Source organism: Anabrus simplex, chromosome 1, assembly GCF_040414725.1.
Source record: "Anabrus simplex isolate iqAnaSimp1 chromosome 1, ASM4041472v1, whole genome shotgun sequence".
Classification (NCBI taxonomy): Eukaryota; Metazoa; Arthropoda; class Insecta; order Orthoptera; family Tettigoniidae; genus Anabrus; species Anabrus simplex.
Genome location: NC_090265.1, coordinates 551,005,295 through 551,031,106, shown reverse-complemented (window position 1 = coordinate 551,031,106; position 25,812 = coordinate 551,005,295). Strand labels below are relative to the sequence as shown.

Here is a 25,812-nt window from a genome sequence, read left to right as displayed (position 1 = left end):
GACTGTCGGTGGAGAAATATACCATTTAGTGGACAGCGAATTTTTTGGCGGAATTCTACATTTATCTTAGCGGAATTTAGCGTTTTATAGATTTTCCTTTTTTTTAAAAAATATTGTGCTCTAGTCTGTCTCTGAGCTATTTCGTATTTCTTGTCAGGAGCTAGCAGTCACATGAGGAAAAACCTGTTAATTTGATTTGATGTTATGAGATCATGGTATCATCAATTTGTAATGCGTGGGGAAAGGGTACTTATCTCTTAGTTGACGAATGACGACAGATAATGAAACTTTGAAAAAGTAGCATTTATATTTATGCTATGAAGGAAGACCGTTTAATGAACCGGCCTGTTCTGTGTGTGGCCCTTGAGGTAGGGGATTGTACCCGGCAGTAAAACGCCTACAAGTTTTAGCTCACCGGCTCGCAGGCACGGGGTTAATCCCAGTGAAACTCACAGATCAGGTGAGTGGAGATATTTACTTTTATTATTATTATTATTATTATTATTATTATTATTATTATTATTATTATTATTTGAGATTGGATTTCTTGGCAGAATTTTAGCGGATTTTTAGTAGTATTTAGCGGATCTTGAAAATATAAGTTGACAACACTGGATAGTGGGTTCAAATCCCATCATGCCGTCTTCGTACTGCATTGTCCACAGTGTTTTGAGACCCATGTATTGGCATGTGTTTTGCTTCAGGCTTTCCTTTCTCTGCTGCCACTTTAGGTTTAAAACTCATCAGTTTAGGAGTGGTAGATGGGCCATAAGACTCCTTGAAACTCTTACTTTCTACTAGGCCAGAGACAACATTTCTACGAAAATCCTTCAGACGCATATTCTTATTTGCATTACCTAAGCGGTACATAATATAACCATTCACAACTGAAACGTCAACGAAATGCCAAAATAATCGCATCCATGATCGTTTTGACTTTCTATGAAGAGCATAGAAGGATTTTAGCATGTCTGCATTGTCTGCACGTCCCTTATTTCCTGTAAGATTGTGCAATTTTTGGGCATGTTACTTCTGTAACACTACCATCTGAGTTTTTTCTGTTTACTGTGGTTACTTCTGTAGGTGATTCCATAGTTGACAAGAACATCACTGTACACTTGTCCTTCCATTTCACACAACTTATACCATCAGATCTAACTTGCCTGTACATTCACCCCTCTCGAGTTCTTTGTCATGTTTCAGAGCTAGAATCCCTTTCCAGTTAATCCTTACTGTTCCTCAGGAAAGGAGTCCCTTTGATTTGAGTTTCTCGACTAGTGCTAAGCGTGTAAAATAATTGCTGAAATGGATGTGATAACCATTATTTTCTAAGCCTTCACGTATGACTGGTGTCCTTGGTCTTATTCACACATCACTATCACTATATAGCATATATTTCACTATCTTCATATCACGTCCTGGATCACTGTCATCGTCTTCCGATTCCCCATCTGACGTAATATCTTTCAACAGTTAAGTTATTTCCTTCTTGCCTAACTTACTTCTCAACATTCTGCTCTGAACAAAAATGTAAGGTTATGGTGCTCAACATGCGATAAGCTGCAGTCCACATTTCCGTACATTCTCTAAACTTAAAACTTCATAAATTATCATGTATTTATTATTTTCAATTAGTTTCTTAGATATCACAACAATAAATGTACCTGAAATGCAAACAATCAAATCAAATTACACCAAAGGAAATTACACTTTCAAAACAACTGCTACACAATACTTCAAGCACAAAATATCTCCATGGAATTTCTATACATATCATCCTATTTCATCAGTTTCAAAAATCATTACCAGAGAACAGCACCTCACAGAGGTGGTATCAAATAATACACTAAGGCATAAGGAAAATATAAAATAAAATTTTAGGTGGTTTCAATCAAAACCACTATGCTTTAAAGGGTTAATTCAGTGTAAAATTCATCTTGATTTAATAATACTCTCGACAACAAAAAGTCTCTGTATTGAAATTAATTTTTCCTACCCCGCTGTCATGCTATCCTCTCCATGCTACGATAATACGAACTGTGAAAGAGTTAGGAAGACAGATCACCATCATTTGAAGATTTGTAACTGTTAGGCTCTTCAGTCTCCTGAAACTAATTTTGAATAAATCAGTTTTATAAACTACCTGAAAGAAAGAAGACACATTGTAACAGATTCAAAATTAGCTTCGGCACACTGAAGAGCCTAACAGTTATAAATTAACTCAGTCGAAGCTGAAAAGAGATGGCTTCAGGGATCACAAAAAAGTCATTTGAAGAGCAGAAATTTGAATGAGCCATTGTTGTTTTCAAATTGAGCTATCTTGTAAAGCACTCATTAAATTTCTTTAGAATTTTGGTTATGTTCCAGTGAATTATTGGGTTATTTGGTACAATAAGATCTTTGTATACTTCTCCTTCTGTAAAGATTATGAAACAAACTATAATTTCTGATCTTGATTAATAAATTTCATTTTTGTTCCATATTGATAGTCACCATAAGTCATAAATGAAAGAAAAGTTCCACCTAATCAATACTATTTTATTATCACATGTAGGACCGGTTTCGACCTCTCAGAAGGTCATCCTCAGCTACACTAGAATTGCATTTACATACTATGCCTCATATTGAGAGCTAATGACATACTCTAGAATTCAACAATTTCATAGTGGTTATACCCATGCTAAGAATTCAATGTTTTACATAGTTACAATTACAAAAATTAATTGCTCTTATTACATTCAATGTACATATGTAAGAACTAATATGAGTTTGTCTTTTCTTTAACATGATGAGTATGTCGGAGTAATTTTTTACATAGGCATTTGCCTAGTCAGTTTAATGGATCTCCAATCTTATGAATATCTTATGAAACTTCAATTGACAGTCCAAAGTAATAAGTGACAGGCACCTTCTTATGTTGTTTGCAAGTTATAAGCTTAAATTATTATAATCATTGCCAATATGCATTGAATATTACTCAACCACTTTTCAATTTAGTATTTGTAACTTGTGGATAGTCCTATTTGTTTGACATTGAATAATGTTCTAGAAATTGTTCACTTTTTGAATCCAAGGTCGTTAATGGTGGCTCTTTCCTTTCTTATGATGGTGAACATTGCTGTGGGGTGGTTGAGATGTTTGCTGCTTGGCTGTCTGCAGTTTATGTCCAACACACATTACAGTGATTTTAATGTTTTAATGAGTTTAAGAGTTTTGCTTATGAGCTATTTCACATCATTCTAACATAATACGCACTGTAACAACACAAGAACTACTGTTACCTGCCGCTTTAGACAGTCAACAGTGCAATCAAGCACGTTAAACCATGTTTACTAATTTTTTATTGTGACTTTTATTGTTTTAATGTGTTTAAGTGTTCTGTTTAAGGGCTAACTTCTTATTATTCTAATATAACACGAACTGTACAACGCAAGAACCACTGTTACCTGCCGCATTAGACAATCAACAGTGCAGTCAAGCACATTAAACCATGTTTACTGATGTTTTATTTTGGCTAGTCATTTGTTTTATTGAACTATCAACACATATTTAGTGTATATTATTGTTAAAACGACTATAATACTGGCTATTTTACAATTGTTCAACTAAGTTCATGTCATACAGGACTAAATATTCATAAGATTGGAGATACATTAAACTGACTAGGCAAATGCCTATGTTAAAAATTACTCCGACATACTCATCACGTTAAAGAAAAGACGAACTCATATTAGTTCTTACATATGTACATTGAGTGTAATAAGAGCAATTAATTTTTGTAATTGTAACTATGTAAAACATTGAATTCTTAGCATGGGTATTACCACTATAAAATTGTTGAATTCTAGATTATGTCATTAACTCTCAATATGAGGCATAGTATGTAAATGCAATTCTAGTGTAGCTGAGGATGACCTTCCGAGAGGTCGAAACCAGTCCTACATGTGATAATAAAATAGTATTGATTAGGTGGAACTTTTCTTTCATTTATGACTTATAATTTCCGATGTTTGCAATACTGTTGAGCACTGCTGACAACAATAAATTGCTCTGAATATTGTAGTTCTTTGCTAATGTGAAAAACAAGTTTGATCAAACAGAACAAAAATGAGTTAACATAGTAAATAACAGTGTACAGTATACTGTTGCTGATTGAATATGAGTTAAGCTATTCTACTTTTAGCTTTTGTGTATTCTTTGTTTTATGCTCTTAAATCTCATCTTTGTCGGAATTAAATGTTGTGAATTGTGAGGTAATTAATGTAGTTCAGTCATAGGGTTTATCTGTACTCCTGTCAAAATGTGAATGAATAACGGATAAATCATTGATATAACAAAACTACAATAATATTTTTCTCTGGTCCGCCCGGTATCGTTGTGTCAAGATTTCAATGTATTTTAAAAAGTAAATTGTTGCCTGATAAAAAATTTCCAGCTAATCTCATAACCCCATATCTGAGCAAATGCTTATCAGGTTATAAATGACCCAATCGTTTATATCAGGTGGTTCACCCACCCCTTGCGATCCAGTTTTATGCAACCCGCCACATTTATTACAGTTTTGAAAAACATCAGTCTCTCTCCCCAATGTGGTGTAATATAATGAAGTGTGTGGTTATGGGCTAGTAGAAGACAGCAAAAATCGTGAGTGCCATTATGAATTCATTATTAGTACCCTGAACGAATCTGTAAAACGAGCACAGATACATGTAATTTGTATGTTACAACAGAAGGTGCATATACAGCTCAGGTATTGTATAAGCTGGGAACTGCCCGCTGTATGCCAAGCCTCGCAGTGGCTCACTTAGCAGTGGTGCAGTCGGAGAAATTATAGTGGACAGGGCTCGAGGGAATGGAGCTTTAAATCCCACGCAAGTGATTTTGTATTCTTGTACTGCTAATTGCCTGGAATCTGGCAAGGTTGCATACTTAATAGTTTCTACAGACTGATTCGTTTATGTGGCCCTGAAAAGGGCCATTGGTATGGTGGGATTGGGTATGCAGATGGGTTGGACAAGGATGAGGAGGTGATGGTCTGTGCGTAGGACACAGGCAACCAACATTCCAGTTAGGTATGTCGTACGGGTTCCAAGCTTTGTAGGACAGAGATAGGGAAAAGTGTGCCCCATTGGAATGATAATCAATGAGCTCGATAGCTGCAGTCGCTTAAGTGCGGCCAGTATCCAGTAATCGGGAGATAGTGGGTTCGAAACCCATTGTCGGCAGCCCTGAAGATGGTTTTCCGTGGTTTCCCATTTTCACACCAGGCAAATGCTGGGGCTGTACCTTAACTAAGGCCACAGCCGCTTCCTTCCCATTCCTAGGCCTTTCCTATCCCATCGTCGCCGTAAGACATATCTGTGTTGGTGCAACGTAAAGCAAATAGCAGGGGGGGGGGGAAAAAAAAGGAATGATAATCGATAATCTATATACCAAAAATTATTACGAAAACTAAAGTCGGTCAGTCCGGCCATTTATCTAGTCGATTTCCTTCATTACTTTTTTTTTTTTTAACTGAAAGTTATTCATGCACAGATTTGTCATCAGGTACATTAATCACTTAACTTCCACCTTCCCCAAATTATTTGATTTTTCAATTTTTTTTCTCTTTGAAGCAATCATATCTTTGGTTTTAATTGAGGTACGGAGTTCGTTTTAGCCTGAGAACACTCAGTGGATCAAGCTCTTTCATTTCAGCTCTTAACTATTCAAAATTAGTTGATTCTGAGGAAAGTTATGAGTGCACATTCAATTTGACGTCTCATTTCTTCAACATTTTTTCTCATTGAAGCAATCATATCTTTCATTCCAATTGAGGTACACAGTTCATTTTGGTCTAAAGACGCTCATTGGATTAAGCGCTTTCTTTTGAGGTAATAACTACTTAAATTGGTAGATTCTGAGAAAAGTTATGAGTACATTTGTCTCCATGACGAAGATCTTTGAAGGACTTTTTAACAGTTCGGCGCATAGTGTTTTTCCAAGGAACGTTTAATTCACTTTCTTTGTGTGATGTATTTTCAAGTGTTTTGTTGACATTCTATTACAACAGCAGATCATGTGCTTTATTTCATTAACTGTAAACTTTGCAAATACATCTGTGAGGATAGTAAAGAACACCACCATACTTTGTACATTGCGGGCAGAGCCAGCAGGAAACTGCTAGTAATAATTAATTTCGTATGACTATTTCTAGCCGGGTGCAGCCCTTGTAAGGGAGACCCTCTGATGAGGGTAGGCGGCAACTGCATGTTAATGTGGTGGAAGGTAGTGTTATGTATGGTGTGTGAGTTGTAGGGATGTTGGGGACAGCACAAATACCCAGCCCCCGAGCCAATGGAATTAACCAATGAAAGTTAAAATCCCCAACCCAGGACAATCTGAACCGAAGGTGAGTATGCTGACCATTCAGCCAACGAGTCGGACATTGGAATGATAACAACATGTGGTGGCAGGTAGGTATGTAGCTCTGTGAATTTCCCTCCTTCAAGGTAGGTCACAACGCATCACAAAGCTTATTCACTCCCTCACTGGGCGAGTTGGCCATGCAGTTAGGGATGTGCAGCTGTGAGCTTGCATCCGGGAGATAGTGGGTTCGAACTCCACTGTCAGCAGCCCTGAAGATGGTTTTTTATGGTTTCCCATTTTTACAGCAGGTAAATTCTGGGGCTGTACCTTAATTAAGGCCTCGGCCACTTCCTTCCCATTCCTAGGCCTTTCCTATCCCATTGTCGCCATAAGACATGTCTGTGTTGGCGCGACGTGAAGCTAATTGAAAAAAAATCCCTCCGTCATGATGTATACCTCCAGCAAGTGTGTGGATATGCTACTCATCTGTGGAGAAGCTAGACAGTATGCTTATCAGGCACAACGCCTGTATCAAGAACACTATGCAGGCATAACATTTTGGTGTGTGGAGAAACATCTGCATACAGCTGTGTCCCTGGGAAGGACATGGCCTGTTTAAAATCATTCTATGTTGAGTGCTTGCAATGAAGAGGTTGTGTTGGATGCTATCCAACATATAACTCTCACACTAGCACAGGGGCCATTGCACAGGAGACTAAAATCAGCTAGACATCTGTTATGAGGATACTAATAGATTTCACCCATACATCTGCTTTTACCAGAGGAGCTCCACAGTCATAATTTTGAAGCCTGGGTAGCATTCTGTCAGTGGGCCTTACAGCATGTGGACACTGATCCTATTGCATGTAATGAAATTCATCCTGCCTTTTCAGTGACCATGTTATTTACAGACAAATCACGGTTCTACAACAATGAAACCATTAATCGCCACAATATGTGCAACTAGAGTGTGGATAACCTCCATTGGGTATGACAAGCAGCTTTTCAGGTACAGTGTTGTACAATATTGTGGCATTGTGGATTGTGGATGGTTAACTCATCCGTCCCCATTTCTTTGAGGGCCATCTGATGGTAGCACACTATCTGCGGTTTCTCCACAATGAACTCACCATTGTTGGAACATGTGCCACTTCATGACCACTGCATGATGTGGCTTCAATAAGGGGAGGACCTGTCCCCTGGCATGCCCGATGTTACACCGCAGAATTTTTTCTTCCTGTGGGGCCATGTAAAACAACTGTTTTATGCACTGGAGTTGGCTAGTCCTTATCACCTTAGACAGTTCATCACTGAGTCATGATGATCTGTTACACCAGAGGTGTTTCAACATGCTAGACAGTCCTTTCAACATTGCATGCATTTCTGTACTGGCCATGAAAACTGTCAGCTGAGCAGGTGCTGCGTTAAACGACGTAAGTAATCGCAATCCTATCAAATGTTTTCTAGCCTCTTCGAACCCTGCTCCACGATTCCAACGCCCTTTCAGGGTGAAATAAATCGGTCCGTGGACACTATGAAGTATGCAACCTTGCCACATCCCAGATAATTGGTTGTTTATAAAAAAAAGTATTTAATGGGATTTGAATCTTCATACCCTTAAGCCCTGTCCAATATCATACTCCACTGCCAAATGTGCTATTGCGTGTCTTGGCATGCAGTGGACAGTTCTCAGCCTATAATACCCATTTCTAGTCTGTGTGTGCACCTCCTGTTGTAACATATGTGTTTTTCACATCTGGGCTTGTTTTACACAGTGTCACTCTGTTCGCAATTGCCATAAATAGTATTGTCACTGCTGCTAGTTCAGCTCTAGTACCGACGCTATATGTGGACGATTTTGGTCTGCTTTATAGCTCTCAAAAAATGGCAGTCCCAGAGCGATGATTACAACAAACTATTAGAAGAGTGGAACAGGGAAAGATGGCTTTTGGTTTTCAACTGCGAAGACCTCTGTTGTTCACTTCTGCCCAGAGCGCACTCTTCATTCCTATCCTGAGATTTATTTAGAGGAGTTCACTCTTCCTGTAGTTCACACATACCAATTTTTTGGGCTCCTTTTCGATAATATAATTATTAAATTAATTATTATAATTATTAAATTATTTATAACCTATGATTCCTTTTCGATAGTAAATTATTGTGAGCCTCACATGCATTGGTTAAAGGTCAAATGGGCACTAGCTCCTGGGCTTTTAGGGCACCTATCAGTTTGAGTTTTTGAGTGATGCATTTTCTCTCAACTCTTTGTACATGTCTGCGTTAGTAAAGAAAACTGTAACTGCAAAACACATGCTCAATAATTACATATCTTACAGTAGCAGGCAGATCACAAACGAGCCCAAAGATGAATTGCGACTGAAGGAACACATGAGTGTGTAAGTAAGGAGAGGACATCACACTTCAATAATCTATTTCTATGTCCTCTACCTGCCGCTACCACCATCTGTTGACAACCTCATTCAGTTACTAACTAAATGGCAACCATATTACAGCAGTAAAGCCCGTCTCCATGGCTAAATGGTTTGCGTACTGGTCTTTGGCCCAAGGGGTCCTGGGTTCGATTCCCAGCTGGATCAGGGATTTTAACCTTCGTTGGTTAATTCCAATAGTTTGAGGGATGTGTGTGCGCGCGCATGTATGCCATCTTAAGCATTAGAATTTATCATAGTTAAGGCCCCGGTCTCACAGATGTGTAGGTCGCCTATCAGGCGTCAACTCAAAACACCTGCACCAGGACTCTCTGGAGGCCACATGCCATTGTTATTACTGCAGCAAAATTGTTTTATAGAATGTTAATCATACATTTAAAGTTTCGTTTGAAATATATATATATCCCAAGTCAGTTGAATCGACGTCCATTAAATTGAGGGTTTACTGTACCTCTGATAAATGAAATGAAAGTCCACAGCCTGTTTCCAGTCATTTGACCGGGGATAGGAATTGTGCCAGCTGTCGAAGTCTGTCGCACTCCTCTGAGGCAATGATGAATGACTGACAGATAAAATGAATGATATTGGAGAGTGTTGCTGGAATGAGAGATGACAGGGAAAACCAGAGTTGTACCTCTGATAATGTGGCTGTAATTTGTAGATAGCATTCCTTTCTTGTTTTCTGCTGCTGTTATTGTAGTTTCCTTGCAGTTGTTGATACTTTACTGTGCTTGAAAGATATAAAGTTGTTCACTCTTTTATTTATAGGGAATCAGAAGATACAATGTTGATGATACTGAAGGAGATCTATAGTGCCATGGGTATATCTGCTGACAGCAATGTTCCTCAGTCAAACTCTTCTTATGAGAAGGTAGCTTCGTCCTCTTCTTATAGCCAACCATATCAAGACAGTTTGGTATTAACAGGGCCTAGCATGTCCAGTTTTGTGGGAGATGAATCACATCACAGCACTCGAACACTACCTTCCTATAGCCAGTCTCCAGTGCCCTCCAGTAGCCAGCCAATATTAGGAATGGATCCTACAGCACCACCTTCAGAAAATAAGCATTTGGGTCCACCTCCAGTTGCAGGTTTTGTTAGGAAATAAATGTTTTCCTCTTTTTTTAAGAAAAATGTTTTATACATAAGTTTTTGTAAATAAAATGATTATTAATAAAACTGTAATTTAATGAATAATGTAAAGTACATAAGAACTATAAATAGTGTAAATTTTAACTTTTGTAATTGGAATGGTTGTATAAATCATAAGCTTAGTTTGTAAGTGAAGAGATGTTTCTTGGTTGTGCAAAGTTTTGCCTCTTCCAGAGTTTATTAATGTTATTTTGTTATTAAGGGTTTTATTTATTGCTTGTATTATTTTTATCATAAAAAGTTAACAATATTGCATCTGCAAATTATTGTATTATGATAAGTGAGTTGCTAGTTAATTGACTTACAAAGATACCGGTACTTTGTTTAATGAGTGGAGCTGGTAGTTTGAGAACAAGTGAAAACCTGAGAATATCCTTCAAGAAATCGTATTCAAATTTGTATATGCCTCTCTTTGGGCCTTTATATCTCTCCATTATGACTGGAATTACAGAGCCTTAGAGAATGAAGTCTAAATTAGTTGTGGAGGGTATTTGATGTACTTGTGGAGGGAAATACATCCAAGCCCTTCTTCAGCATGTGTTTGCAGAGAAAAATTTCCATGTAACAAAGTAGGATGATGGTGAATGGTAAAATGTGTTCATATGTTTAAAATCACATCCAGGGCTTGATTCCTAACAAAAAGAAGTGGGGGACTCTCTTTGAATTTTTTTTTTTTTTTTAAATTACTAGCTACCGAAAGAGTAATAAATTTGGCATATTGTGTTGGAGTACCCCAGTTAGTTGTTGCAGATCTCAGGCAATGTTGTCAAACATTTAACTAAGAAAAATGCTAGTAGAGCCAGGAAAGTAATGTTTTCCGTGGATAAAGCAGTTTCCCGCTGCACCAAAGTATGGGGACAGTGTCCACCTGCGTTCTGCCTGCATTAAAGGCCCTATATACATCCATTGCTTGTGAACTTTGGTAAAGAAACGAAGTGTACATGAAAAGGTAATCTGAAAGAAAATTTATTTGATAACTTGTTGAGAGAGGGGTCCTTCTGTCTCAGATTCCAGTTTTATTCTGCCTCTCTTTCGTTGTATTGTATTGTATTGTATTGTATTGACAGAAGATCATGCATTCACAAAAATTTTATAACAATTCCTGTATTCATTCAACATCTGATGTATCATTGCTGCTGAAACAATTGCCATTGTGTGATATGATTCTTCTTCTTCTTGTATATAGCCCTAATCTTGCACATTCAAATGTGAAATTCTGTATGGAGCATAGTATCAGTATTAATGATAAGGCACTCGTAAGTTATTTAGGTTTTGTTTCAAGAATGGTTTACTGGTACTTGATTCTCTCCTCATATGACAAACAAAACCAGAAAAGTGCATGCATTGTATCAGTTTTGTATAATTTGTGTCCTAGTGAAGTTTATAAAGTTTTAGATGTGTTTGTCATATTTTTATAATATTCAGTAACCAAGCTTTCATGAAGTTGTGTTATTTTCTTTTTTGCTTTCTCTATTTTTCTATTCTTCAGTATTGAAATTCATGTTGTGGTAATGATTCATAATGGAGAGGAAATCAACGTGAAAATAGTAACTAAAATATGTTTCATCATTTTTTGAAAGCAGAGAGTTTATTTATTAGATGTAAAATAAAGGCTTTGAATGCTTTGGTTGAATTTTTAAGCTGTAAATTTTATAACAATCTGTATATTTTAAAAGGCAATTTTATTTTGTATATAAACATTTTTAATAATATAAAATTTAGGTTTATTTAAATATGAAAGTAAGAGGATATAAAGTACATTGGAAGAATCGCATTGGATCTGCTTCACTCTACAATTCATACTGTGGAAAGTCTAATTAAGGGACTGAGTACAGGAAGGGAAAATCTCAACTTTGAGAATTACTCTAAAAGAGATTATCTTTTCATAATTAACAGATTCACCTTTATGCAACTGATTTCACTGTTATAAATTCTGTGTTACAATATTTTCATCGTTACAATTTATGGTTGTAAAGGAATGAAGGATATTTCTGGTTTGATCTACATTGTGGTGATATAGTTACTTCAGAAAAACAAAGCTAAAATAAATCACAAATTCAGTCAATGTATTCGAAGTCATTTATTTAATGTATGGAGTTCAGTTGAAAATTAATTTTCTTTATTCCCAGTTTTACCTTGTTAATGAGTCTCTCCAACTACTTTCAGCTTTGGGAATGCATAGGAATAATAATAATAATAATAATAATAATAATAATAATAATGATATTATTATTAAATATATATATAGTGGTTAACTTGAGTGGTATGAAATAATATTCCTGTTGGCATGAAATCATGAAGAGAGATCCTCCCACAATTCCACTTAGGAGCCACTTAACCCTGTATCACTAACCATTTGTCTGCTGGACGACGCACAGAGAGATGAATGTTCTCCCCCCACACTTCCAGTAACTTTTTTCTTTTCCTTCTCAGTACCTTTCCCAGCATGCGTCCTAACCTGAGAAGGCCTGAAAGTTCCTTTTTGCCTAATTTCATTACGGAGTGCCATCATCTGAGGAACGAATGGTTAATAACATGACGGTATGTGCTGTAGAAGAAAGACCGAATACTGCCTTCTATGTATTTCTTTCTACATAATCAAGTTGTTCTTTGTCAGTGATTACATAATACACTGCCACAGTATTCTGAGGATGGGAGAAAAATCACTCTTGCAAATGATCTATGCACAGCAGCTAGGTGATGATCTGATTACACCTCGCCTTCGGCACCGCCTTTCGCAGTCAAATTTGTTGCAGCTGCTGAGAGCAATGTTAGGTGAAATACTCAAAGTAAATACGGAAGTGCGAAAAACCTGAGCAAGAGCTTCTTTACAAGAAGGAAAAAAGTTTTCTTTTCACCTTCAAGGTTGCAGATTTGCTTCTTTTGCACTGCTTGCAGTTGGACAGTATGTGGTAGCCACCGATCAAATACCTGTTCAGAATGTTTAAGTGATACGTAGGTAGGTAAGAGCAAATAGACAGACCTTAAAGTTAATCATCATTTGCTAATATTAATAAGAGATACTCAAAGTAGGACCCGTATGCACTAGTAAACCAAGCTGCTGATAAGAAACATGATCCCTTATGTTTTCAGAGAATTTTTTTTTTTGCTATTGTCTTTACATCACGCCAACACAGATAGGTCTTATGGCGACGATGGGACAGGAAAGAGCTATGACTGGGAAAGAAGCGTCCGTGGCCTTAATTAAGGTACAGCCCCAGCATTTGCCAGGTGTGAAAATGGAAAACCATGGAAAACCATCTTCAGGGCTGCCGACAGTGGGGTTCGAACCCACTATCTCCCGAATACTGGATACTGGCCGCACTTAAGCGACTGCAGCTATCGAGCTCGGTCGGAGAAAATGCAGTGGTAGAGAGATTTAACCCAGAACAGAATGAAAGAAAAACATTTGTGCAATTTTATCCTTTGAAGGTATTGAAATTGATGTTTTCTTAGTGTATTGGTTATGATGGAGATGTGCAGTGACCAAGAATTGAACAAGTGCGCTCTATGTAGAAATGACTTTTAGGTCTTCGAAAATAGGAAAGTGTGCATGTATATGTGTATTTTTAAGTTTTGGTTTACTTTTATTATGTGCATAAAGGTGATAATTGTAGATATTGATGGTTTCATTTACATAGTCCCACAGGTGAATGGTTAGTGATAATGTTTGTTGTGGGAGAGGTTAGTGATCAAGGGTTAAGAAAATTATGTAATATGTTAGCATCTCAGGGACAAAAGGTTTGTTTGTTATTCAAAGTTGTGACTGTAGAGTTCTCTGTTAGAATGTTTGGGCATTGTCCATTTTCAGATATGTGATCAACAAAGAATATGATCTGCCTGTAAGATCATGGTTGCATTACTAGGACAAATTTAAGGCTGTAAACCACAGACAAATCACATGAACACAGTTTTGGGCTATAGTGTCACCATGACTAATTTCTCTGCCTGTTAGACATAAAATGCTAGAAATGTACAGAAATGACATAGAAAACTCAAAGTGAGTAAAATAAATAAATATTATTTTCATAAAATGCGTAATTATGATAAATAGGATCCAGGTGATCAGATGATACATGTCATCCTGTGGATTGATGGTCTCTTAGTAGATTTAAATCCAGTGACATCACCGTGAATAGACATAATAAATATATTAGGTGTCCACTTCCCGTCGATATCTTTGCTTTTGAATTGGCCACCCTTTGTAAGATTACCATAGTAGATCCTCTCCAGCATCAACATTCTTGCCATCTGTTGTACTGCTAGAGTAAAGTTGTGCTTCCTGAGCAGTTGAGAATTGGCTAACTGCTGTTAGCATACAGTGTCTTTAAAGATAGCCCTCCCCCTTCAGTAAGGTCAGAAATGATGACTAAATTGGTCTAAACCAATCCATCCTAATAAGGCAGGTTGATTTGATATTGATTCTTGACTGTAATAGAATCCTATCCAATTGAGTCAAAAGCCATGCTGTAGGAAATGGGCATAGCACTTTTCCCATAGAATGTGAGGTCATATTCACAGTCTTCAAGAAATGAGGATTTATTTTTGCCTATTGTTAGTTCCCGTCTAGTGAACACCAATCTCATCCATGGTCCAGCTCTCACAAGTCCTGATATTTATGCACAAGGCTGAATCCTTGTCCTGTGGTGGATTTTCCACAGAGGACTGGCTGAATTTCTGTTATATTAATACATCAAATATAGCTGTTCAGGGACATATGCCACTGTTACTGCTTACTGACTACGATCAGTATTCATCTATTTAAATGTTGAAAATATTTTATTATTTAGAATTCTGACGCAGAGAAGAATTTTCACTATCTAGAACATATGTGTAAAAAAAAGTCTCAGGAAGAATAAACTAGTTCAGGAGGAACAAAGTAGCATGATCTGTGTAGGGTTACCATATGTCCCAAAAATCTAAGCTGTCCCTATTTTGTGTACCAAGAAAGGATTCCACGAGAAATCTTTAAAAATGATGATTCAGTTTACTGTGAACAGTCAAGACAAACTCAATATTAAATTTGGTTTACTGTGTATCACTACAAAAGAATGTGATATCAGATTTTTTTAAAATATGTATTTGCTTGCTTTTCGATTTGAAAATATTGTTAGAGTCTAAGTCAAATATATTCCTTGTTTCCATACACCTGCAGTTGTGCTTGAGAAGAGAGCAGGATATTTTCCCTCATGAACACTCTGTGATGAAAAACTTCAGTTGTACTGAATTATATGTATTTAAAAAAATAAGAACCTGCTGGAATGTATAACAAGGGGTTGTCTAGCCAAGATGTGCTCTGTTCATCCGGAAGGATGTAGGTTCAGTTCCCCATCACGAAGTCAGAAATTTTAAAAACAAAATTTCCTAGTTTCAAAAGACACATGACCCTAACATTCACTCAGCCTGCACCAAAAATGAGTGCTAGATTAATTCTTGGGGTTAGAGATAGCTGACTACTCTCATCTCGCTTAGTGCTGAGGTTCAGATAGTTAAAACCTTTACATTCCACTTCTCCAAGTGTCTTCATGGTCTATATGGAGATGAATTTGCTTTTGCTTTGCTTTTTTGAACATACCTTTCTAACAGTCAGAAAAATATGCCTGGTGTGCTAAATCACATTGAAAATAAATTTGTTTATATTTGTACATAGGCTATTATGTAATTTTCCTTCCCAGCTGCATCCATAGATCAAAAAAGTTGTGATTTCATTTGTCATATACAGGGTCTCCCTTATAAACTAAGACCGTCCAAGTGGCTTTTTTTCGATACGTAAGCTGCAGTATTTTTCAGTATTCTACACAATTCTTTGCAAGCAGCGTGCACGTGTTCGACCTCACAAGCATCAATCGCCAGTCGGAATCTCAGCTGTTACTATGGTGAGACATTTATCATTGCAACACCTTATTTTCACATGTGAAAGTTATTTTAAGTACGGTGGGTGCGCGACACATTTGTTCAGCAATTTCCTGGTGAAATGTCACCCTCACGAGCACAGATTCAGGTGATTGTAAATAAATTTGAAACTACTGGCTCAGTGCTCAATAAAAAACATGCTCACACACGAACAGTTTTAACAGAAGAAAAGCTAGATGACATTGGTGCAAATCTTGAACGGTCGCCAAATAAATCACAAAATTAGCACAACAAATAGGAGTTTCGGTTTCTTTTGCACACAGAGCTACAAAGCTGTTGCACATCAAACTGTACAGGTTTACACAGCCTTTTGTTTAAAACCTGCTGATCCAACTACAAGAGTGAGAGATTGTGAGTGGTATCTTGCATCGGTGAATGATCGTTTATTAGACCCACAGCTTGTGTTCTTTTCGGGTGAGGCCTGGATTCATATTAATGGTCCCTCATTACATGGTTACCAGATGCAATGCCTGTATAACCTAGGAAGGAAGGCACTTTCAGCATCTTTTATAAGGTAAGATTGGTGTTTGGTGTACTATTAGTGCAAGACAAAAATTGGGCCTTTTTTTTTTTTGAGATAGTAGTAAATGCAGAGAGGCAGAGAGGTACCAAGATGACATTTTGACACTGTTCTTCCATCATTTAACAGAAGAAGAAAAATCGCATGGGTGGTTTCAACAAGATTCAGCACCTGCTCATACATCAGAAGATTCCCTTCTCACAATCTCGAAAGTGTTTGCATACAGAGTGATCAGTGCTGGTTTATTTCCCCCTTGTTCTCCAGATCTAACAGATGATTTTTACTTGAGAGGTAAACTGGAAAAAAAAAAGTGAATCGAAGAAATCCTCGCACATTGAAGGAACTGAAAGAAAACATTACAAATTAAATTAGAAACATTACAGTGACAGATCTCACTCGCGTTAGCCAGAATGTGGTTACCACTTGCAGTGCCTGTATAATCTAGGTAGAAAGGCACTTCCACACTTAAAGCAGGGTGGCCATGCACTACGTAAGTTCAGCTGAGGCAACTGCCATAGCACAGAGTACAAACACCGTGTGTTCGATATTAGTTTATGTGGGAGACCGTGTATGTGGCAACCTTAGATCAGTTGAACTAGTGGATAGTTGTGAATATTTACAGCATGGTCTGTATAATATCGACATGACCTAACTCAAAAAATTGCTGGATGAGTTGAATCACTAGGTGTGTTACGTATTGCTCATATTTTATGTGCAATCTGTTCATAGGTCATTTCTTTACTGTTAATAGGAGGGAAGACAGGAGAATTCTGACATTTTGTATTCCCAGCTATTTATTTTTAACATGTGTTTACATGTATTGATTTAAGTAATGCTCTTCTTTTACCTGGAGAAGAATTAAGGGTTATAGCCCATAAAACACAAATTTTTGTTGATGCTCTGGTAGTATTTTAGACAAATTGTGTATGATATTAATATTTGCAGTTTCTAAGCTAACAATTTATTTATTTTTCGAGTCGTATTATTTAATACATCGATTGGCAAAAGGTTCAATTCTGCAGAAAATGCTAGATATCCTGTATTATTGTATGTATGTTAATATAAAATGTATCTAATTTTATTTAAATAAATGTTACATTGTTTTTTTAATATCACTGTAATTTTTATCATCTTTCCAAATGTTGAAATAATTATAATTTTCGTAGCGCCCTCTGTGGATCAGTAGTAGAGTTAGACACCGGTCCATGACTGTGGATTCAAACCCAGCCGAGGTAATCAGATTTCTAAGGGAGGGAAAAAGTATATTTGACAATCCATCTCATTTTGACATGGTGACATGTAAAAATATCTCTGTGACATGTCCTATGCTCGCAAAAGGACAGCCAATAGAGTTCCGATTTCTTTTCCATTAAATAGAGCAAAATGGAACATTGACAGGTAGTCAGCTTAAACGGTGTTGGATTAAAATGCTTGCTTACATTGGCTGAGGACATGCAATTGCAATTAGTATTATCAGTGCCTTTTTTCTGGAAAAACATTAACCGATACTCACTCGACCCATCCCAAACGTAGAATACTGGAGTCTCAGGCTACAGGTTCTATGGTGTCATATAATCATATTTTACTACTAGATAGCTGGTTTCAGTAAATTATTTAAACAATTTAAAACACGTAGTGTACCATAACGTCTAACCCAGTTTATAAGGCAAAACACAACTTAATCTAATCTTTACATTAACTTTCAGACTTCAACATATGTAACTAAATACAGTATTAGCAAAAATTAAGACATGTCATTAGTACCTTTTCCATTACAGTAACTTCCAAACTGGACACATGATGCAGCTGCAGCCATCTTCATGTGAACATTCTTTGGTCTTTGTGTCCTCCTTTCAGGCACCAGGAGTTGACATATGGTAGAGGTCGAAAATCTTGTAGAGGACGTACCAGCTTGATAAACATCAATGAACTCCAGTTGTGAGGTGTAGAGAAGCCCTTGTAAATGTTGTACTTCATCTTCACCAAGAGTTATATTCTTCTAAACATTATCTGGCCAACATTCAGGATACCGTATACTTTTGTCCATTCTGATATTTGTGTGTCTTCTTTTGTTAACAGACTATTTTCCATCCGTTGTCTTAAGCTGTCATAGAACATTTTAGGTGAGCTTTTTTTTGTTGGCAGCTTGGACTTTCTTCTCACTTTTCCAGGGTAATTCCCTTGAATTTCAAATTCCCAGCTGCACTGCAACCTTCATGATAGATCAAATATAAAATTTCCTATCTTCAAACAGAAGATTCTGCCTGTATATTACTTTAAGAGCCTTATAAAGAATCGTATCGTATGCTTGTAGTCCAAGATAACAATTAAGTAAAAGGTTCCACCTGATCGATACTTTTTTATTATGTAGCCTTCGGCTAAATTTATGTCATTAAAAACTTACAGAACATGTTTCGATTGCTTGGCAATCATCATCAGCTGTTTCGCTTAAAGCTTAGGTGAAAAAGCATTAAAAGATTTCATAATTAAAATTAAAAACTATTCTAAACTAAAACATCTTTGATTTCATTCGTTGTCGCTTGCACTGGTTCATTATTAAGTTTGACAGTTTTCCGTTAATGCTCTTGCACACTTGTCTTGATGGTATAGTGTTCCTTCTTTTTCTAGACCTTTCTTACTGTCGGGAAGTTTGGTTTACTACCTGTAACCGGTAGAGAAAACATGTTTGTTAATTGAGAATACCTGGAAATGTGTTTCCTAAAGGAATTATTTACGTGTAAACATCAGAACAAGAACAAATTGGACGGGTAAGTTTAAATAAGTTTTTCACAGTATAAATAATTCCTTTAGGAAACACATTTCCAGGTATTCTCAATTAACAAACATGTTTTCTCTACCGGTTACAGGTAGTAAACCAAACTTCCCGACTTAATGATTCTGAATAAAATTCGTACAACGAATAATTGGATAGGGGTATTAACGGAAAACTGTCAAACTTAATAATGAACCAGTGCAAGTGACAACGAATGAAATCAAAGATGTTTTAGTTTAGAATAGTTTTTAATTTGTATAATTTTAATCTTACTTAACAAACACAACCCCCATCCACCCTCCCTCACCACTTAAACGTCCCTTACTAACACATTTTAATTTTAATTATGAAATGTTTTAATGCTTTTTCACCTAAGCTTTAAGCAAAACAGCTGATGATGATTGCCAAGCAATCAAAACATGTTCTGTAAGTTCTTAAGGACATAAATTTAGCCGAAGGCTAAATAATAAAAAAATATCGATCAGGTGGAACCTTTTACTTAATTGTTATCTTGATTACAATATCGATACGGAATGAAGTGGATAGTATGTAATGCTTGTAGTCCAACGCCAAATTCTGACAACTCTCAAAGAGCATCATACAAAAGACCAAGATCAAGAATAAAATCAATAACTCTGGAAGAGCATTACACATAAGACCAAGATCAAGAATAAAATCAACATTCGTAATTTCTTTGAAGAGACCATTACTCTTTCACTCTTACTGCTGTTCTCATCCTGTTTTGCTCTTTCAAAATGTGCCACTAGTCATCCATAGTCTTTCCAAACTGCTGAAACTCTTCTGTAACTTGAAGCTACCCAAAGAGTATTTATAATTCTTCCATTGTTGTATAGTTACTGCTCAAGATCATCAGAAATATTTCTCAGTTCATTGCCATTGTTAAGTGACTGGTGACATCTATATATATAAAGTAACTTGTCCTAACTAACTGACTGACTGACTGACTGACACTGATTCATCATCGCCGAGCCAAAACTACTGGACATAAAGAAATTAAATTTTGGAGATACATTCATATTAAGATGTAGGTGCTCGCTAGGAGAGGATTTTTGGATATTCCGTCGCTAAGGGGGTGAAAAGAGGGGTGAAATTTTAAAATGAGTGTATCTATATCTCAAAACTTTAAAAGTTTACAGATGTAAAAATTGGTATTTAGAATCTTCTTTTAAAATAAGGAAACACGTATTTTTTTGTTTTCAGAAAATCCCAACAGAAGGGGTGAAAAAGGGTGAAAATGGGAAAAAATGGGTTGAATGCCTTTAATCAAGATACCGGTACTTACATCTCAGAAACTGAAGATATTACAGCCCTGAAAATTGGTGTTTGGGATCTCCTTTAAAAATAAAGAAACGCCTATTCTTTTGTTTCTGGAAAATCCAATTAAGGGGGGGTGAGGGAAATCCAATTAAGGGGGGGATAAAAAGGGGGTAATATTTTAAAATGTGCGTATCTATATCTCAAAACTTTTAAAGGTTATAGATTTGAAAATTGGTATTTAGGATCTCCTTTAAAAATAAAGAAACACGTATATTTTATTTTCGGAAAATCCTAATAGGAAGGGTGGAAAAGGTTGAAAAAGGGGTCAAATGCCTTTCATGAGTCTACTTATATTTCAGAACCTGAAGATATTACAGACCTGAAAATTGGTGTTTGGGATCTCCTTTAAAAATAAAGAAACATGTATTTTTTCGTGTTTGGAAAATCCAATTATTGGGGGGTGAAAAGGGGGGTGAAATTTTTAAAATGAGTGTGTCTACATCTTAAAACTTTAAAATTTACAGATGTAAAAATTGATAGTTAGAATCTCCTCTAAAAATAAAGGAACACGTATTTTTTTTGTTTCCTGTAAATCCCAATAGGAGGGGTGTAAAAGGGTGAAAATGGGTTGAATGCCTTTAACGAGGATACATATATCTCAGAAACGAAAGATATTACAGAACTCAAAAATTTGTATATGGAATCTCCTTTAAAAATAAAAAAACACGTATTTTTTTAGTTTTTGGAAAATCCAATTAATGGCGGTTAAACAGGAGTGACAAATTGGGGTGAATTTTTTGAAAGACTATATCTACAGAATATCTTGGAAACGTAAAATGTTACAGACGTAAAAAGTGGGTGTTTGGAATCTCCTGTAAATGTAAAGAAACATAGGTGATTTGTTTTTGGAAACTCCACTTAAGGGGAACTCAAAAGGGGGTGACATTTTAAAATGAAATTTTTACAGTATAAAAAAACTGAACATGTTACAGAAGTGAAAAATGGTATTTTTTTAATCTCTATTAAACATAAAGAAACGTGTATTTTTAGTTTTCGGAAATACCACTTGGGTGGAGGGGGGGGGGGAGTAAAACTGACTGAAATGTTGAATTATTTTAATTAGGCTACTGATATCTCAAAAATGAAGATGTTACAGACGTGAAATTTGATATTTGCAATCTGCTTTAAAAGTAAAGAAACACGTATTCTTGGAAAATCCAATGAACGGGGGGGGGGGGGGGGGTGAAAAAATTGAAAAATTAATTGACTTAATTGTATGAGAATACATACATCTAATAAAAACTAAAGTTGTTACAGACGTGAAAATTCGTATTTGGATCTCCTTTAAAAACAAAGAAAAACGCGTTTTGGGGGGGAAACCATCTTGGAGGGTAGAAGTGTAAAGGAGTTGAATTCCTTTCATGAGGACACATAAATCAAAAACTGAAGAAGTTAGAGTCATGATAATTGATATTTAGAAGATCCTGTACTATTAAAGAAACAAGTATTTTTTGCGGGAAAATTCATTTGGGGGGGGGGGGGAGTAGTGTGAAATGAAGTGAAAAAAGTAAATTATTTTTATGGGGATACTTATATCTCAAAACTGAAGGTAATAGACATGAACATTGGTGTTTCGAATCTCCCTTAAACATAAAGAAACAAGCCTTCTTTTAATTTTTTGGGGGGGCGGGGTGGCTCTAAATAAACTTAACGGCGGTGGGGTGTGGAAGGAGGTGAGACCAATTGATTTTACTGTTATTAATGTACTTTTAAGGATCCTCCGTTGCTCAGGCAGCAGTACACCGGCCTCTCACAGCTGGGTTCCGTGGTTCAAATCCCGGTCACTCCATGTGACATTCATGCTGGACAAAACGGAGGTGGGACCGGTTTTTCTCTGGATACTCCGGTTTTCCCTGTCATCAGCCATAATAATAATAATAATAATAATAATAATTATTATTATTATTATTATTATTATTATTATGTTCCGGACCGTCGTCAAATGTGCGGACCACGCTGGAAACGGCTCCTGGACGGATAATGACTAAGAATGCAGTCCGGCCGCAGGTTCAGTGCCGCCAAGGCACCCAATATGACACCACGCCGGATCTCCTGAAGGATTTTATCCTTATTAAAAATGATTATAGGAAAAGATGGCAAAGATTTACGGACCCAACTGACCGGGAGAATACCTGAGCCTAGCCCGGGAAGTACGAAATCGATTGCTGGAAAGGAAGATTGAAAAATGGGAGGAAACGTGGTGTAAAATAATAGAAAACAAGTCAGATCGTGAATTTTGGCGGATTATATATCTAAAACAATAAGCATTCAATTATAAATTTCAGTATAATCCCATAGCGAAGCACGGGTATCTTGCTAGTAATATATAAATTTTGTGAAGAAATTACTTAAAATGATGGGAAATCGTTCGTAATTACATCTCCAACAAACAGTTCAAGTCTGGTTTGCACAGTACCAAAACATTGATATTGCTCCTTAATCAAAGCCATTATGACTTTTTTTCCCCCCCTAACATCACAGTGGCTCCATCACATGCTACTGGAATAAGGTTTTCTTTCAAAAATTCTTGAGAGAAGCCTAATTCATTCAATGCATTAATCAGTCATTGAAAATTACTTTTTTTTTTGCTTGTGGCTTTACGTCGCACCGACACAGATAGGTCTTATGGTGACGATGGGATAGGAAATGCCTAGGAGTTGGAAGGAAGCGGCCATATTCTTAATTAAGGTACAGCCCCACCATTTGCCTGGTGTGAAAATGGGATACCACGGAAAACCATCTTCAAGGCTCCTGTCAGTGGGCTTTGAACCCACTATCTCCCGGATGAAAAAAAAAAAAAAGGAAAAGAAAAAAATGTCCTTGGACAGACACATTTTACAACTCAATATCAGTAATAGATTTGTATGTTCATCCATATCAGGAAGAATTGTCCTTACATACAGTATATTATTAAAGATAATTGGCTAATAGTAGTGCTCTCGTCAATTAGTAAAGACATCTTGCAATTAGATTAAAGATATTTTTCATTAGGGTCTTCTTACTTGACATGTTAATACAAGCATTGGTCAAACGAAGAATTTGGCCCATCCATTCACTTGTTGGAGATCAATTTCAGATTAAAAATCAGTGAATGCCTGATTTTTCTGGGTAATTTAACCCTCCATTATGTGCGCCGCGGAGGGAGAGTCCGTACTTATTATTTTTTGGTATCTCAGGTCAACAAAGCAAGGTGAAACAAGCTGCCTTCTTGTAGCTTCCTTCTGCAACAATGCAAAGGCCATGATGGTGTGAGAATGTCTCAATAATCGCCGAGCTGTTGATTAGAGAAGTTTATATTGTCAACTGCAGACTTGCGGAGTCTCAGTCCGCAGGCGTGTATTGGCGACTTGTTAATCTTACTCAGTCTTTCGGTATGTCATCCATTCTTCCGTTATTTATTATAAAATTATATACTCTTATTAACTACACAATTGTGGTAGTGGGCAAATTGTGACATATTTTCTACTTGTGATTATTTACAGTGGGATGGACACGATATTACAAAATGACCTATGAATAATTATATTGCGTCCTATTTCCAGGGAGTTACTGCGATTTATTTTGAGATTTATGGATCAAATCGAGCATTGGTAGGATGACGAAGTTGGTGCAAGTGATGACAGTGATCGGGACGTTGTAAACGATGTGTGTTTGAGTCATCAGTCCATAGACTGGTTTGATGCATACTCCATGCCACCCTATCCTGTGCTAACCTTTTCATTTCTACATAACTATTGCATCCTACATCTGCTCTAATCTGCTTGTCATATTCATACCTTGGTCTACCCCCACCGTTCTTACCACCTACACTTTCTTCAAAAACCAACTGACCAAACTCGATAGCTGCAGTCGCTTAAGTCTTCATAAACTCTGCACTTGCACAAGACAAGACTTGGGGGACTCCTGATTTCACTCAAGACCGATTCAACTCCACAATAGAAGAGAACAGAACTGAATACAACACAAATAAACTTCGCAATTGGAACAGTTCATCAACTCAACTCCAAGATCGTCCAGTCTGCTTTATATAGGGAGGCCGTAGCAGCCTAGAGCATCCCAGAAGGTGAATTCACCTGGATCATTCTCAATCTCCAGTTCCCCCAAGGTTTGTAGTAGTCAAGAGATGCTTGCAGGGAAGTGGTGAAGAGACTTCAGAACACTCCACTTGTACTCCTGACTTGTTCTCCTGAGTGGTAGCACACAGCGAAGAGTAGGGCCAAAATTATCAGTGACTGCTTTCAGGCGGAGGATTATCAGCTGTGCAATCGGCTTCTTGCCATCGGTTGACTCCCACACATTGGTTTGCACCCTGTCACTGACATTCAGAGATGTCAACTGGGCCCAGTAAACCTTGTAGATTGGGCTGCACTTGGCAATATTCCACTCCAATCACTGTCCTGACTCGACATTCAGCAAAACCTACCCGATGTCGTCATCCTTCAGATGCTCCTTCCTTAGAGCAGCTCCATCCCAGCCTTCAGCGGATAGCCCTCACGGCCTGGACCTCCATGGCACCCACCTGCCTCTCCACTTTCCGGCAGTGGGCACAACCTTCTAGACAGAGCATCAGAGTTGCAGTGATTTCTTCCCTGACAGTGTTCGGTGATGAAGTCTTACTTTTGGAGGCATTGTAACCAACAGGCCACCTGCCCTGTCAGGGCAGAGTGGTTGGTGCTTAGATGGAATGATTGTCTTTACAGGTACTTGTGGTCTTTATGATGGCCAGGAGTTCCTAGTGCATCATGCAGTAGTTCCATTTATCTTTGGGCAGCATTTTGCTGTAGTACGTGATCGCCTTCTCTTGGCCATTCTGCAACTGCGACAGCACCCCATCAATCCCCACATCGCTGGTGTCTATGATGAACTTTTTCTCACATTTGGGATTTCCCAGGATTGGTGCCATGCACAGAGACTCCTTCTGTGTACGGAAGGCATCCTCTGCCTTTGACAACCGTTGAACGGCCTTCTCTCCTCAATAAACTGCATGAGTGGCTTCATAGCTATAGCATAAACCTGTGATAGTAGGTGCAAAGGCCAAGGAAGCTTCTGAGTTCTCACTTGTCCTTGGACACCAGCCAGTACATGGCGGCTTCTAATTTCTGAGGATTTGAGTCTACTCCTTCTGATGATAAGATGTGGCCCAGGTAACCCATCTCCAGATGTTCATGTGAGTCAGAGATAATCTTCTGGATCCTTGACCAAATCTTCATCTGCCTCCGGGGCATGTGAGTCGTCACCCACTGGCATGATGCACATGACTGGCTCACACATCGCAAGCTCAGTCCCACTGCGTATCTTCTGATCCCGTAATGTCAAAT

General features: G+C 37.3%; 1 protein-coding gene across 2 annotated transcripts in view; it reads left to right on the top strand.

Moving 5' to 3' along the window:
• PAPLA1 (Phosphatidic Acid Phospholipase A1) overlaps positions 1 to 10,994 on the top strand; it is a 298,948-nt gene extending 287,954 nt beyond the window's left edge. For both annotated transcript variants that reach the window (XM_067135540.2, XM_068225069.1), the window contains exon 13: positions 9,567 to 10,994. In XM_067135540.2, the coding sequence (XP_066991641.2) occupies positions 9,567 to 9,906 (340 nt within the window). In that variant the 3' untranslated portion in view covers positions 9,907 to 10,994. The remainder of the gene's footprint in view (positions 1 to 9,566) is intronic.
• The last annotated feature ends 14,818 nt before the right edge of the window (positions 10,995 to 25,812 follow it).